This window comes from Palaemon carinicauda, chromosome 30 (assembly GCF_036898095.1).
Source record: "Palaemon carinicauda isolate YSFRI2023 chromosome 30, ASM3689809v2, whole genome shotgun sequence".
Taxonomy (NCBI): domain Eukaryota; kingdom Metazoa; phylum Arthropoda; class Malacostraca; order Decapoda; family Palaemonidae; genus Palaemon; species Palaemon carinicauda.
In genome coordinates, this window is record NC_090754.1 from 24,079,550 (window position 1) to 24,093,242 (window position 13,693).

A 13,693-nucleotide genomic window follows, 5' to 3' on the forward strand; every position below is an offset into this window, starting at 1 on the left:
AGGGTCCGTTGGAACTGTTGAAGAGCCAGAAAGACGGCCTTCAATTCTAGCAGGTTGATGTGCAGGCACTTTTCTGATTCTGACCAAAGGCCTGAGGTCCTCTGGTTCAGAACGTGCGCCCCCCATCCTTCTTTTGACGCATCCGAAAAGTGTCAATTCCGGGAAGAGGACGAGAAGACTCACTCCCTTCGGCAGGTTCTCGTCGACCAGCCACCACCGTAAGTCCGTCCATTCCAAAGATCCTATCGGGACCTGAACGTCCGGGGAATCGGATCCTTGATTCCACCGGGACTTGAGCCGCCACTGCAGGGATCTCATCCTGAGGCGGCTGTTTGGAACCAGACGAGCCAGGGAGGACAGGTGACCTAAGAGACGCAACCACGATTGGGCAGGAAGCTCTTCTCGCCTGAGGAAGGGTTCCGCCACCCTCCTCAGCCTTGCTATCCTGTCGTCTGATGGAAAGGCTTTGTGGAGATTGGTGTCTATCAGCATGCCTAGATAAACCAGTCGTTGGGACGGCTGCAGAGAGGACTTCTCGAGGTTTACCACGATCCCCAGATCCTGGCAAAGACCTAGAAGCCTGTCTCGGTGCCGAAGAAGGGTCGACTCCGAGTCTGCTAGGATCAGCCAGTCGTCCACATAGCGAAGGAGACAAATGTCGTTCCTGTGCGCCCAAGATGAAATCAGGGTGAACACTGGTGAACACCTGAGGAGCTGTGGAGAGACTGAAACACAGCACCTTGAACTGGTAGATCTTGTCGTCTAGGCAGAATCTCAAGTACTTCCTGGAAGACGGATGGATTGGGATCTGGAAGTACGCATCCTTTAGATCCAGTGTGCACATGAAGTCTGGAGGTCTCACCGCAAGTCTGACCGTGTCTGCTGTCTCCATGCTGAACTGAGTTTGCTTGACAAACTCGTTCAGAGCCGAGAGGTCGATGACAGGTCTCCAGCCCCCAGACGCCTTCTTTACAAGAAAGAGTCGACTGAAGAAGCCTGGGGAGCCATCGACGACCTCCTGGAGAGCACCCTTCTTGAGCATGGTCTCGACTTCGGACCGAAGGGCCAGCCCCTTTGCCGATCCCGTGGCATAGGAGCTCAACGACACTGGATTCGCTGTCAGGGGAGGTTGAGATGTTATGAACGGGACGCGATAGCCTTGGCCGATCACTGAAACCGTCCAAACGTCGGCACCGTGTTGCTGCCACCTGTGCACGCAACGTTGAAGGCATCCCCCCCACAGGTGGACACGCAGGGGGACTGCCACTCCTAGGATTTGCGGCCACGGCCGCTCCCTCTAGGAGTCTTGCCTCCCCTGGAGGACTTACTACCCCTTTTGACCTTGGCTGGAAAGGGCTGGGGCTTAGACACCACTTTCTTAGCTGCCGGTGCCTGCTTCGGTGCCTTACGAGGCTGCTGCTGCTGTTGCTGCGGAGCTGGAGGCTTATAGGGCCAAGCTGTAAGGGCCCTATGGAGGAGGGAGTCCGTGCTAAATTTCCGCCACCTTTCAGCCGTTCGCTCCATATCCTGTGGCTCCAACAGATTCTCCCCAAGGAGGGAAGCATGTCTGAGCCTACAGACATCCACGGCGGGGACCTTCGGGTGGAACCTCTCGGTCACCGCATCGTGCCGCTTCAACACCGAGTGGGCCCACAGGGTGGTGACCTGGTGCGCCAGGAACTCGATGGAGCGGGTGCCCGAGAGTAAGAAGGTCTCCAGGGCCTTCCTATTGGTCTCCTTAGACAAGTCCTTGGAGCACAATAGGATGCCCAGTGTTCCTAGCCATATATCCAGCCACGAAGTGGCGTGCATGGCGCACTTCGCGACCTTCTCATGGCTCAGGATCTCCGACGCCGAGAACGACACCTGCCGGGCGGAGAGCTTCTCGAGGGGAACTCCCTTAGCCAGCTCTTCCACGGAGTGATGGAGAGGAAGAGCGAGACTAGACTCACCCAAGATCTCAAAATACCTCCTCTGCTGGAGACGAGGAGGTGGGATGAGTTTGTTCCCGGCAGAGGAACGACTGGAGGAGGCAAGAATCGCGAGCTGGGCATTGGCCCTGGCTCTGGCACTCTTCAATCCCCGAGACCAGGGCAGAGCCGCACTGGTCTTAGGGGCCTTCTGAACATCGAACACTTGGTCCAGGACCTAACCCTTCCCTTCTCGGGGGGCGATCACGGGATCCATGAATCCGTTGAGTTGCCTCATCAGGCTCAGGACCTGCCAGAAGGCATGTTCAGATTCCTGCTGGTCTCCTCCTTGCGGGGTGGCAGCTAAGTCTCCCGTCCCCGGAATCTCTTCCTGGGGCGGAGCGTGGACGTTCCCCCGGGGAGCAGCGGGTTCCTGGCGAATCCTTGAAGACGATTTCGGGATGGTCTTGGAGTCCTTGGGTTCCCTCCTGGGAGGGATACAGGATCCCAACAAAGAGGTTCGGAGAGCCCCTTCCGCGCGAGACAATTCTCCTCCATGAAGAGAAGGCTCCCCCTTTGGAGCCGAGGGGGAGACTATCGCCTCACTGGACTCACCCGAGGACGGAAAAGCCTCGTCCACGGGAGAAGGAGAAAACGCCTGCGAAGGGGATGGGGCCTTCCCGACAGACCTCTTAGGAACCAACTTCTCCCTGGGGAAGTCACCACGAAGTCCACTCCTCTCTTTCTCTTCAGCGGAGGTGAGGCAGCCGTTGGTTTGTTCCCCTGATCGGCGAGTGCTGGTTTCATAACCCTCACTAACGCCCACATCAGAGGACCAAACCAAGTCTGTCGCTCCACGGACACAGAGTCCGAAATCCCCGCTGGAAGGAAAGGGATCGGGCGATCCTTCGGAGTGGACACCACTGGACCTGCCTGAAAAGGAAAGGGGGAAGAAAGACGCACTGACCTCTCTAAGTGTCTTCCCTGTCCTGCACAATGGTCCTATGCTTTGGTGGAGGCGATCGTGAGCGCGGTCTGGTGACATGCGTTCCTGCTGCTGTCAATGGTTGTGAAATTCGGCGCGAAGGCGAACGGTCGCGCGGGCGTGCAGGCGAGTGGGCGCGAGGGCGTACAGGCGAACGAGCGAGTGGGCGAGCCAGTGAACGAATGCGTTGGCGCGTCGGAGAGGGAACGCCTTGTCGCGCGGGCGAGCGAGAACGCTCCGAAGATCGCTGGCGACGTTGGTCAGGAGACCTGTAGCGCGTGGGAGAGTGATTGCGAGCAGGCGATCGGTGGTGCGCTGGTGAACGCTGGGGCGCAGGCGAGCGATGGCGCGTTGGCGAGCGATAGCGCGTAAGTCGCGCAGGCTAACGACCGCGCGAGGGCGAACTAACAGAGGGCGACCTATGTCCTTCCAGATCCTCTGGGCGACGGCGCGTTGGAGAACGCATGCGCGCAGGCGATTGGAGATCGCCGATGTTCAGGTGATCGCTGACGTGTAGGAGAACGCTGACGAGCAGGCGATTGTTGAATTGTCTGTGATCGCTGGCGAGCAAGAGGGCGACACGTGGAATCCTGTTAAGGAACAGTCGGCGCGGTGCGTTCACGAACAGGAACAGGAAGCGCGTGGGCAAATATGTGTTTTAGAAACACGCGCTGGAGAACGCGAGCGATGTTGTGCAGGAACAAGCTGAGGATCGCGAGGGCGCTCAGGAGACTGATGGCGCGCAGGGTGCACAACAGGAACTGCAGGATTTTCAGAGACCACAGGGGAGCGCTGGCGAGCAGAAGGGCGATGGTCCTCAGAAGAGCGCTGACGAACAGGAGAGCGCTGACGGTCAGAAGAGCGCTGACGAGCAGGAGCGCGCCTGTGCGCTAACACTGCAGAAGGGCGAGCAGGGGAAGGATATCCTCAGGAGAGCGCTGGCGAGAAGAGGGGCGATCATCAGGAGAGCGCTGGCGAACAGGAGAGTGGTGACGAGCAGGAGAGCGCCTGTGCGCTAACACTGCACACGTAAGGGAAAAATCCCTTTGCCCCGAAGGGACTGTTGCCCGTCGGGTGACGAGGTCAGGTTGCTGAACATCTGCCCCAGAAGTTGAAGGTCTGGAAGGCGTAGGAGACCGATCCCCAGAGAGGTCTAATGAAGCAGGAGCTGCAGGCTGTTTACGGCGAGGAGAGTCCCCTTCGGAGGAAGAAGGAGAAGATCCAAAAATGCGCCTCCTAGCACCCTTATAAGGAGACGGGAGGCCCTTGCGACGCAGCGGACGGTGAGCCTTACGGCGAAGGCGGCCACGAGGAAGATCGTCAGGACCATCAGTCCTCCGAAGGGGAGTCTCAGTCAAAGCACTCCCCTTATAGGGAAGCTGGACAGCAGAAGAGCCCGTAGGACTCCCTTCCCCCTTCGAAGGATGTACAGAAGGGGGAGGAGAGCCGTCAGTACCAACATCCACAACTGCACCTGCAGAGGATTGCCCCGCCCCGTCGGAGGCCTCTGCCACCACGAAGTCGACGATAGACAGAGGATCTACCTCTGCTATCACCGGCGACTGCTTAACGGCGGCCCCCAACTGGACAAGGTCAATCAGGGCAACCCTGGAGGGCAAGCCCTTAAGCCCCAGGGAAGCCCAAATCTGAAAAAGATCATCGTCAGACAAAAATTCATCAATAACCTCCCCCGGGGGAGGAGGAGGAACCGCCCCGCTAGGGGAGGCGACGCCCTCTCCCCCAACCCAAAGTCGGGAAACAGAACTAGGGCTTGCGCTCCCACTCGGCCGACTCTCCTTAGGAGCCGAACGAGGGGGAGCTTCGGAGGAGGTTTGGGCGGCGAAAGAAGAGTCCCGAGAACCTTCCTCCTTCAAGGCAACCCCGGAAGGAGAACGGTCTCTCTTGGACTTCTTATGCCGGCGGCCAAACCTCTCCCACTGGGAGGCAGACCACTCACTGCACTTATTTTCCTGATCACACCGTCGGCCTCGACACTGCTGGCAAAGGGTGTGAGGATCAGTGTCCACGGCCGACATAAAAGTACCACAAGGGTGGCCGGCAATACCAGGGCACGTACGCATAGTAATCATAAAGGTGGTCAACTTCTAACACACACACACAAACTGAAAGAGAAAGCAGAAAAAGATTAAAGGCTGTCAACGAGGACGATGGACAGACACGTCTGTTCATCACCGGAGCCAATAGTGAAGTGAAGCAAATCACCGGTGTGTGTGTGGGGGGGGAGGGGTAACAAGCTATCCCTTCCCCTACCCCCGCTAACTAGCGCGGGGGTAATTAACCCTCGTTAAAAACTATTGGCTCGTCATTTCAGCTACGCTAAAAGGTAAACCCAATGTAAATAGCGTGGTTTGTATTTCAGTTACGGAACAAACTAATTTTCAGGATAAATCGCCCTAGCGTCGCAAAACTAAAGGTCAGAGGCAAAAATCCTATGCAGTTTGGAGATGTTCTAAGTCACCTTATTAAGTGGTATGAATGTCAAAGTCCTGTCCTTAAAAAAAAAGGCATTAGCCGCCTGGCCCCCTTATAAGTAGTCCATCTGCAGCTTTCTTTGTTAATTGATTTGCCTCAATATTACCATGTAATTCAGCATGAGGAAAGCCCATCAAAAGTTTACTTACAGTCCTTTGTCTCCAATAATATAAAGCCACCATAAGATCATTCAAATGAATGAGCTGGTTGAATTAAAAAGCACAAACTACTGGTAAAATGATATTTTCATCATAAAATAAATTTTTGAATATACTTACTGGTGAATATATAAATAGCTGACGTCTCCGACGGTCGACAGATTCCAAAAACTCGCGAGCGATCGCCATGAAGGCTGCCGGGTGTGCCCACCAGCGCCAACTATCGGACAGATACCGCATATACTTCTCAACCAAACCAGTTCTTCTCAGTCCGTAGGGTCTCTATCAGGGAGGAAGGGAGGGCCTTTAATATTATATATTCATCGGGTAAGTATATTCAAAAATTTATTTTATAATGAAAATATCATTTTTAAATATTAAATTTAGCCGGTGAATATATAAATAGCTGATTCACACCCATGGTGGTGGGTAGAGACCAGTATTAAAACAATAAAGGCGTATATGCTCAAGAGTTTTTGACAAATATTCAAAAAACAAACTTAAGTATAGGTACCTGGTAAGGAAGCTGACTCTGATGATTACTCTGCCTCATTAGTCCGCTATCCTCACAAAGCCCAGCGATCCTCTTAGGATGCTGAAAGACTCCCAGGAGCTGCTATATCCAGGGTGAACACCCCTATAACAGGACCTCATCAATACCCTTAATCTGGGCGCTCTCAAGAAACAATATTTTGACCACCCGCCAAATCAAAAAGATTGTGAAAGACTTCTTAGTCTCCCGTACAACCCAAAATAAGATTAAAAATTTCAAGAGTAGATTAAAAGGATATTGGGATTAAGGGAATGTAGTGGTAGAGCCTTCACCCACTACCGCACTCGCTGCTACGAATGGTCCCAGTGTGTAGCAGTCCTCCTAAAGAGTCTGGACATCTTTCAAGTAATATGAAGCGAATACCGACTTGCTTCTCCAAAAGGTCGCGTCAATAATACTTTTAATGGATCTATTTTGCTTAAACGCTACTGAAGTTGCTATCGCTCTAACTTCATGAGCCTTGACTTTAAGTAAATTACGATCCTTCTCACTTGAATGAGTGTGCGCCTCCCGAATCAAGTCTAATAAAATAAGACAATGCATTCTTAGACATGGGCAAAGAGGGCTTTTTAACGGAGCACTATAAAGCCTCTGAACAACCTCGTAGCGGTTTAGCTCTGGATAAATAAAATTTAAGAGCTCTAACGGGGCACAGATCTCTTTCAACTTCATTCCCCACAATCTCAGAAAGACTGGGGATTTCAAATGATTTAGGCCAAGGACGAGACGGAAGTTCATTCTTGGCCAAAAAACCAAGTTGAAGAGAACATACTGCTTTATTAGCGGAGAAGCCGATGTTCTTGCTAAAAGCATGTATCTCACTAACCCTTTTAGCCGAAGCCAAGCTCACCAAAAAAAGTGTCTTGAGGGTAAGATCCTTCAGGGTGGCTGAATTTAATGGTTCAAACTTGTCTGACATAAGGAACTGTAGGACCACGTCCAAGTTCCAAGCAGGAGTCGAAATATGACGCTCCTTGGAAGTCTTGAAAGACCTAAGCAGGTCTTGGAGATCTTTGTTATTAGAAAGATCCAAACCCCTATGCCTGAAAACAGAAGCTAACATGCTTCTGTAGCCTTTAATGGTGGATGCAGAGAGGGAGCGACCGTTTCTCAGATAAAGCAGAAAATCCGCAATCTGCGCTACAGAGGCACTGGAAGAGGAAATAGAGGAGGACTTGCACCAGTCTCTAAATACCTCCCATTTCGACTGATAGATCCTGATGGTAGAAGATCTTCTAGCCCTCGCGATCGCTCTAGCTGCCTCCTTCGAAAACCCTCGAGCTCTAGAGTGTCTTTCGATAGTCTGAAGAAAGTTAGACGAAGCGCGGGGAGGCTTTGATGAAATCTGTTTACGTGAGGCCTGTCGCAAGAGATCCATCCGCAACGGCAGACTTCTTGGAACGTCTACCAGCCATAGAAGTACCTCTGTGAACCACTCTCTCGCGGGCCAGAGGGGAGCAACCAACGTCAACCTGGTCCCTTCGTGAGAGGCGAACTTCTGCAGCACCTTGTTTAGGAGCTTGAAAGGTGGAAAGGCATAAACGTCCAGGTGAGACCAGTCCAGCAGGAAAGCGTCTATGTGGGCTGCCTCTGGATCTGGAACTGGAGAGCAATAAGTCGAGAGCCTCTTTGTCAGTGAAGTCGCAAAAAGATCTATGGTGGGTTGACCCCATGTCATCCATAGCTTCTCGCACACAGTCTTGTGCAACGTCCACTCCATGGAGATGACTTGTCCTCTTCTGCTGAGGCAGTCCGCTAAGACATTCATTTCTCCTTGCACAAATCTCGTCAAAAGAGAGATGTTACTTGCCTTAAATGGAGTTCCTTCTGATCCGTGGACCAAAGACCCGAGCATTCCAGACTGTCCAGTGGAGCTCCCTCACCCAAATCCGATGCATCTGAATACAACACATGGTTTGGGTTCTTGATCGCAAGAGAAAGACCTTCTCGAAGTCTGATGTTGCTGTCCCACCAAGTCAGACATATCTAGACTGAGTTGGAGATTGGGAAAGAGATACTCTATAAGCCCTTCTCCTTGTTCCAATGGTTTAAGTGAAATTGGAGAGGGCAAAAGGTGAGTTTCCCCAGAGAGATAAACTACTCCAGCGATGAAAGAGTTCCCACGAGGCTTGTTCAAACTCTTACAGAGCAACTGTTTTTCTATTGCAAGTGACGGACTTCTAACAGAGTTTGTTCCATTCTTGTGGGAGACGAAAAGGCCCGAAAAATCAGACACTGTATCTTCATCCCCAAATAAAGAATAGTCTGGGATGGAGTACTGTAAGTTACGACTTCTCTACGTTCACTATGAGACCTAGCTCCTTGGTTAGGTCTAATGTCCATTAGAGGCTCTCCAGACAGCGATTTAATGACGACGCCCTGATTAGCCAGTCATCAAAATAAAGGGAGGCTCTGAATCCTCAAAAAATGTACAAAGCTTGCTACATTTTGCCTTCCCTTACTGCTGCCAAGACAGATTTGGTAGTCTTCATCGTGAACTTTGTCTTGACAATGAACACATTGAGCGCACTTACATCTTAAGTACTCCTGCAGTGAACGTGGCTGCCAGTTCATTGGAGCCATCCCTGATAACCTTGTTCATGCATGACATAATTGTACAGCAATACATTGACAGCTGGAGAGACCTTCTTACTTAAGGCTCCCAGGGACCAATCCAACAAATAAATACTTCAAATGCTCGAAAAAACTCCTAACAGGAGATGGTCTAGCTCTGAAGCAGACCATAAAATCTTGGAGCGTCTCATGGCTAGACGACGAGGAGAGTCCACTAGGCTTAAGAAGTCTTCCTGGGCAGACGCAGGTACTCCCCAACCGAGAACTTCTCCTGTGTCACACCAGACGCTTGAGCGAGAAGCTAATTAAGAAGGAGGAAAAGCAAAAGCAGACTTTCCTAAACTTCTCCTGGATTCCAACCAGTTTCCCAGTAAGAGCATGGCTCTCTTGGAAGAACAAGAGAGAACTGACTTCGTAAATGTAGGAGTCGAAGAAAGTCATGCCAAGAGTAAACTCAGACGGCGGAGCAGCCGTTACAAAACGAGTAGGACAAAATTTCCCTAAAGAAATTGATAATTATAAAACAAGGGATTGTTGGACCACCCTAGGTTACTCCTCTTCTGAATGACTCCCCAAAGGTACATTAGTTGAAAGGGGGTCATCAACTTCTTCAGAAGGAACATCATCTGATAAATCTAAAGTCTTGCGAGAAGGAGATTTATATTCAGAATGATGTGAAGGAAAAGCCTGACAGGCTACATCAACTTGTATATGAACAGAAGTTAAAGTTGAAGGGTCGATGTCACGTTGTGACTGCAGAGAATGTTATTCTACTACACGTCGTGACAGAAGTGACTGACGTTCAAACGTCACGTAGTAACAGCGGTGACTGCTGTTCGATGCTATATCGTGACTACGGTGACTGACCCTCGACGTCACGTCATGTCTACGGTGTCTACCGCTCAACGTCACGTCGTGTCTGCGGTGTCTGCAGCTCAACGTCACGCTGTGACTGCGGTGGCTGACGTTCAAAGCGATCAAAGTTACATCGAGATTTATGCTCCGCATCTCGTTTAACAGCAAAGCTGTCACTAGAGATAACGTCAGCGTGACGTAACAAAGCTCGTTTAGAAGGTTGAAGACCTGAATCACGTATCCCAGAACCGTGACGTACAAAAAGCAAAGGATCCTTTCGCACAGGAACAGGATCGTAAGCTTCTATTAAAGAAGAAAGCTTTAACAGCATATCTTGCAAAAAACTTAACTTCGGATCAACCTGTGACTCCGGCGGCTGACGTTCAAACGTCACGTAGTAACAGCGGTGACTGCTGATCGATGCTATATCGTGACTACGGTGACTGACACTCGACGTCACGTCGTGTCTACGGTGTCTACCGCTCAACGTCACGTCGAGTCTGTGGCAGAAACGTCTGTACATGAACGTCATCGCTATGAACGGGACTCTCATGATGACTACAGCTAGGACGTTGAACTTGTTCTGAAGGAACTAATAAACGTTTCAAAAGTCTCGAAACCTTACGCCCAGGTTTTTAAAGAGACGAATCATCGGAAGACGAGGAGAAACTTCGTCTCTCCTGTCTTATGGCAAGGACGTGCTTGACGAGCAACGTCTGATACCTTTGAGGGAACGTCTGTTCGTTGGTTTACACCTCTCACTCCCTTAGGTCCTACGACATTCCTTCTCCCTGGTGCAGGGGAGCCTGAAAGAGGTCTCGGACTAGGCAAGCGACAAGCACGAACAAACGAACCCTCCGCAACACTGAACATGTTTTTCGCACTTTCTTCACTGATATCGCATTTTTTAATAATTTCACATTAGACATGAATAAAACTGATTTCTACCAGAGGCACGCAATTCTCCCTTAAATCAAAAGGTTAGAATTGCGAAATATGTCGTATAATGTAAGCACATTAGTACAAAATGAAACACACATGCAAAAATTAATAAACATATACATATATATCGAATAAAACGGAAATATATAAAGTTAAAAAGATCAGTGACTGGGGAGGAGACTAAAACTAGTTCACTAAGGACTACGTTTTCAATCTCTCACCGTACAGTGCCTTGGGATGAGAATAAAAACTAAAACTTTCTATCCTCTCTCCCCGTACAAAGACTTGGGACGAGAGTAAAAATCTGAATCGAGAACAACGTTACTCGCTCCCAAACTCCTTGTACAGAGACTTGGGACGAGAATAAAGATCGGATCGTTCTCTCTTTCTCTCTCTCTCTCTCTCTCTTGTCACTCACAAGAGAATGGCTCACTCACTCTTCGTCAATAACAGGTTATTTGTCTAAAGGAAAAAACTAAAGGACTAAGAAATTGAAAATTAACATGTTCCTTTAAATTAGTATCTAAAAAACTTCAGTTTGTAAGAAGAATGAACAAAACGTCAAAATCGATTTACTCTTTCTGCAAAGTGAAACCGTGATTCTCTCTTTCTCTATCGTAACGATAGAGCGCAAACTGCGTAGCATAAATAAACCAAACGTTAATTCATCTTTGAAAAAAAGCACGAAGACTATTCAAAGAATAAATTTCTTAAAATATTTTCTAAAAATATTCATCTAAATCTAAACAAAAATAAAAGTTGAATGGGCTCAACGTTGTTTAACTTCGTTTTCCAAGTCAGGACCGCCTACAAAGAATAGGCAAAGGCCGCTTATAAACAAAAACATAAAATTTATCTCGGTGTTTAGTATAAATGGAAAGCTAATTGAAGAGGCCTAATAAAGGCGGGTGAGATATAAAATATATAGAGGTAAATCTATAAATATCAACAATAATTTATAAAGTGATAAAATAATTACTAAAAGCCTTTAACACACTTCCGTACACTGAGGGAAGGGTCGGCCATCTTTTCTCTATGGAAAAACCAGAGTGAGATTAAAAAAGCAAGGGCAAAAACTTTTCCTCTCCTTTCAAAAGCATTTCTTTTGAAGATAGTACTGTATTGAATAATCCAACATGGCGAAAGCAATAAACCAAAACCAAGTACTTCACCAATCGGTAGAAACTCGAGGTCAAGCGCGAGCGGAACCAGTGTTGTCTGTAACACCGACAGAGAAGAACTGGTTTGGTTGAGAAGTATATGCGGTATCTGGCCGATAGTCGGCGCTGGTGGGCACACCCGGCAGCCTTCATGGCGATCGCTCGCGAGTTTTTGGAATCTGTCGACCGTCGGAGACGTCAGCTATTTATATATTCACCGGCTAAGTTTAATATTTAAAAACCTTTTTTTTTTTTACAGATGATGATGCTGCTTTTATCCATTTACCCCAGAGCTGTTAAAATACCACTTATTTCTGTAATGATATTGGAAATTAAACCCTTTACCACTTCAGATCCATGATAAATTTAAATACAATACAGTACTATAAATTACAGTATAAATCCAATGGCATCACAGTAAGAAATCTGTGAGTTCAAATAGAAATCAAACTATCTTGTTCTCCAATAAGTTCCATAGATATTTAATAAGCTTTTACCTCAGTTAAACGAATTCTTAAATCCATTGAATTATTTACAAAGAGCCCACATTGACAAATTCCAGTATTTTGATTGGTAATAAACTTTACCCTTGTTATAACAGATTAATAGGGGAAATGGTGACTGATACAGAAGATTGTCTAATATAAAAGGCAAAGATTAATAAAATTAAGGAAGATTTAGGCTCAGCGTGAGAATAAAAAATTAAAAGAAAAATAATGGAAAATAAAGCAAAAACTTGTACTATAATGGTAAATTCCCTACCTGTTTTAGGTTTAAAATTGTCCGATTAATGTCAGCTAAATTTGGAGGATCAATGGCCAATGCTAATAGTGCTCTTGGCTCTCCCATATCAAGTATTTTAGTCTTCAACACTACATGGCTAAGAGGAGTACGGCATAGTTCTGGAGTTGCATATGGAGGAAGTGCCTGAAAACAATGGCAATGAATAAAAACAATGGCAAGGACATTTCATTTTCTACTTCTGGAGCAAAACGTTTATGGCATGTTGCAAAAGCTACTCTGGTCAAAGACATTTACATTTAATAGCACCAACAATGTGATGAAAACCAAATAAAATATCTTCACACAAAAAATATAGTTATCAAATACCAGTTAGTTAGGTTTCAGCTTTTTGAGCTTGTTACACTATCATATTGAAGGCTATTCCCAGTTCAATAATAATATAATTATAAATATACATATTTGGAAAAAAGGAGACATCTTCTGGAAAATAAAAAGATCTGATTTGACAAAAAATAATATGCAATTGAAATTGGCAGCTTTGTGAGCTGACAACTCAATTGAAAATACAGTATACAAGACTACAATAAGGGAAAAAATTTCTGGTAAAATTAAGCAACAGAGTGCTACTCTTGAATCTGCCTTACTGGCATCAGAATAGTGATTTGGGTGCATCCTCTGTTTAAACCAGATTATTGCTAATCACAGTCCATTATAGAAGCCAACCATCTTTGATGTTTCTTTGACAGCAGTTGATGTGAAACTCAATATATCTTGCTCCTTTTTTTCTGAGGCTAAACTGACTACTACTTTTAATTTTCCTAAAATAATGCAGCCAAGGTAAGTGATATACATGTCCAATTAGGTAGAAGTATTTGTATCAGATGTTTTTACGGAGAATTTAAGTTTGAATAAAGAAATATATAAACTACAAGAGAAGTAATAAACAATTAAAATAAAATATTTTAAGAGCAGTAGAAACCTTAAAACAGATCTTTCATGTATATAATATAGAGAGAGACTTATGTCATCCTGTTCAACATAAAAACATTCACAGCATGTTTGCAACTTTGAAATTTTGAAGTTCGACCAATTCAACTACTTGATTAGGAAGATCATTCCACAACTTGGTCATAGTAATAAAACTTCTAGAATAGTATTGAGCCTTATGATGGAGAAAACATGACTATTAGAATTAACTGCACACCAGCATTACGAACAGGTTGGTACTGTCAGGGAGATCTGAATACAAAGGATGGTCAGAACTATGAAAAATATTATGCAACATGCATAACAAACTGAACAACAACCCCAGAAACTAA

General features: G+C 47.1%; 1 protein-coding gene across 1 annotated transcript in view; it reads right to left on the minus strand.

Moving 5' to 3' along the window:
* Positions 1 to 13,226, minus strand: part of LOC137623430 (ATP-dependent RNA helicase TDRD9-like) — a 266,190-nt gene extending 252,964 nt beyond the window's left edge. The window contains exons 1-2 of the mRNA XM_068354264.1: positions 13,098 to 13,226; positions 12,393 to 12,557 (exon numbers count right to left, since the gene is read on the minus strand). Of these exons, the coding sequence (XP_068210365.1) occupies positions 12,393 to 12,557; positions 13,098 to 13,226 (294 nt within the window). The remainder of the gene's footprint in view (positions 1 to 12,392; positions 12,558 to 13,097) is intronic.
* Positions 13,227 to 13,693: the final 467 nt, after the last annotated feature.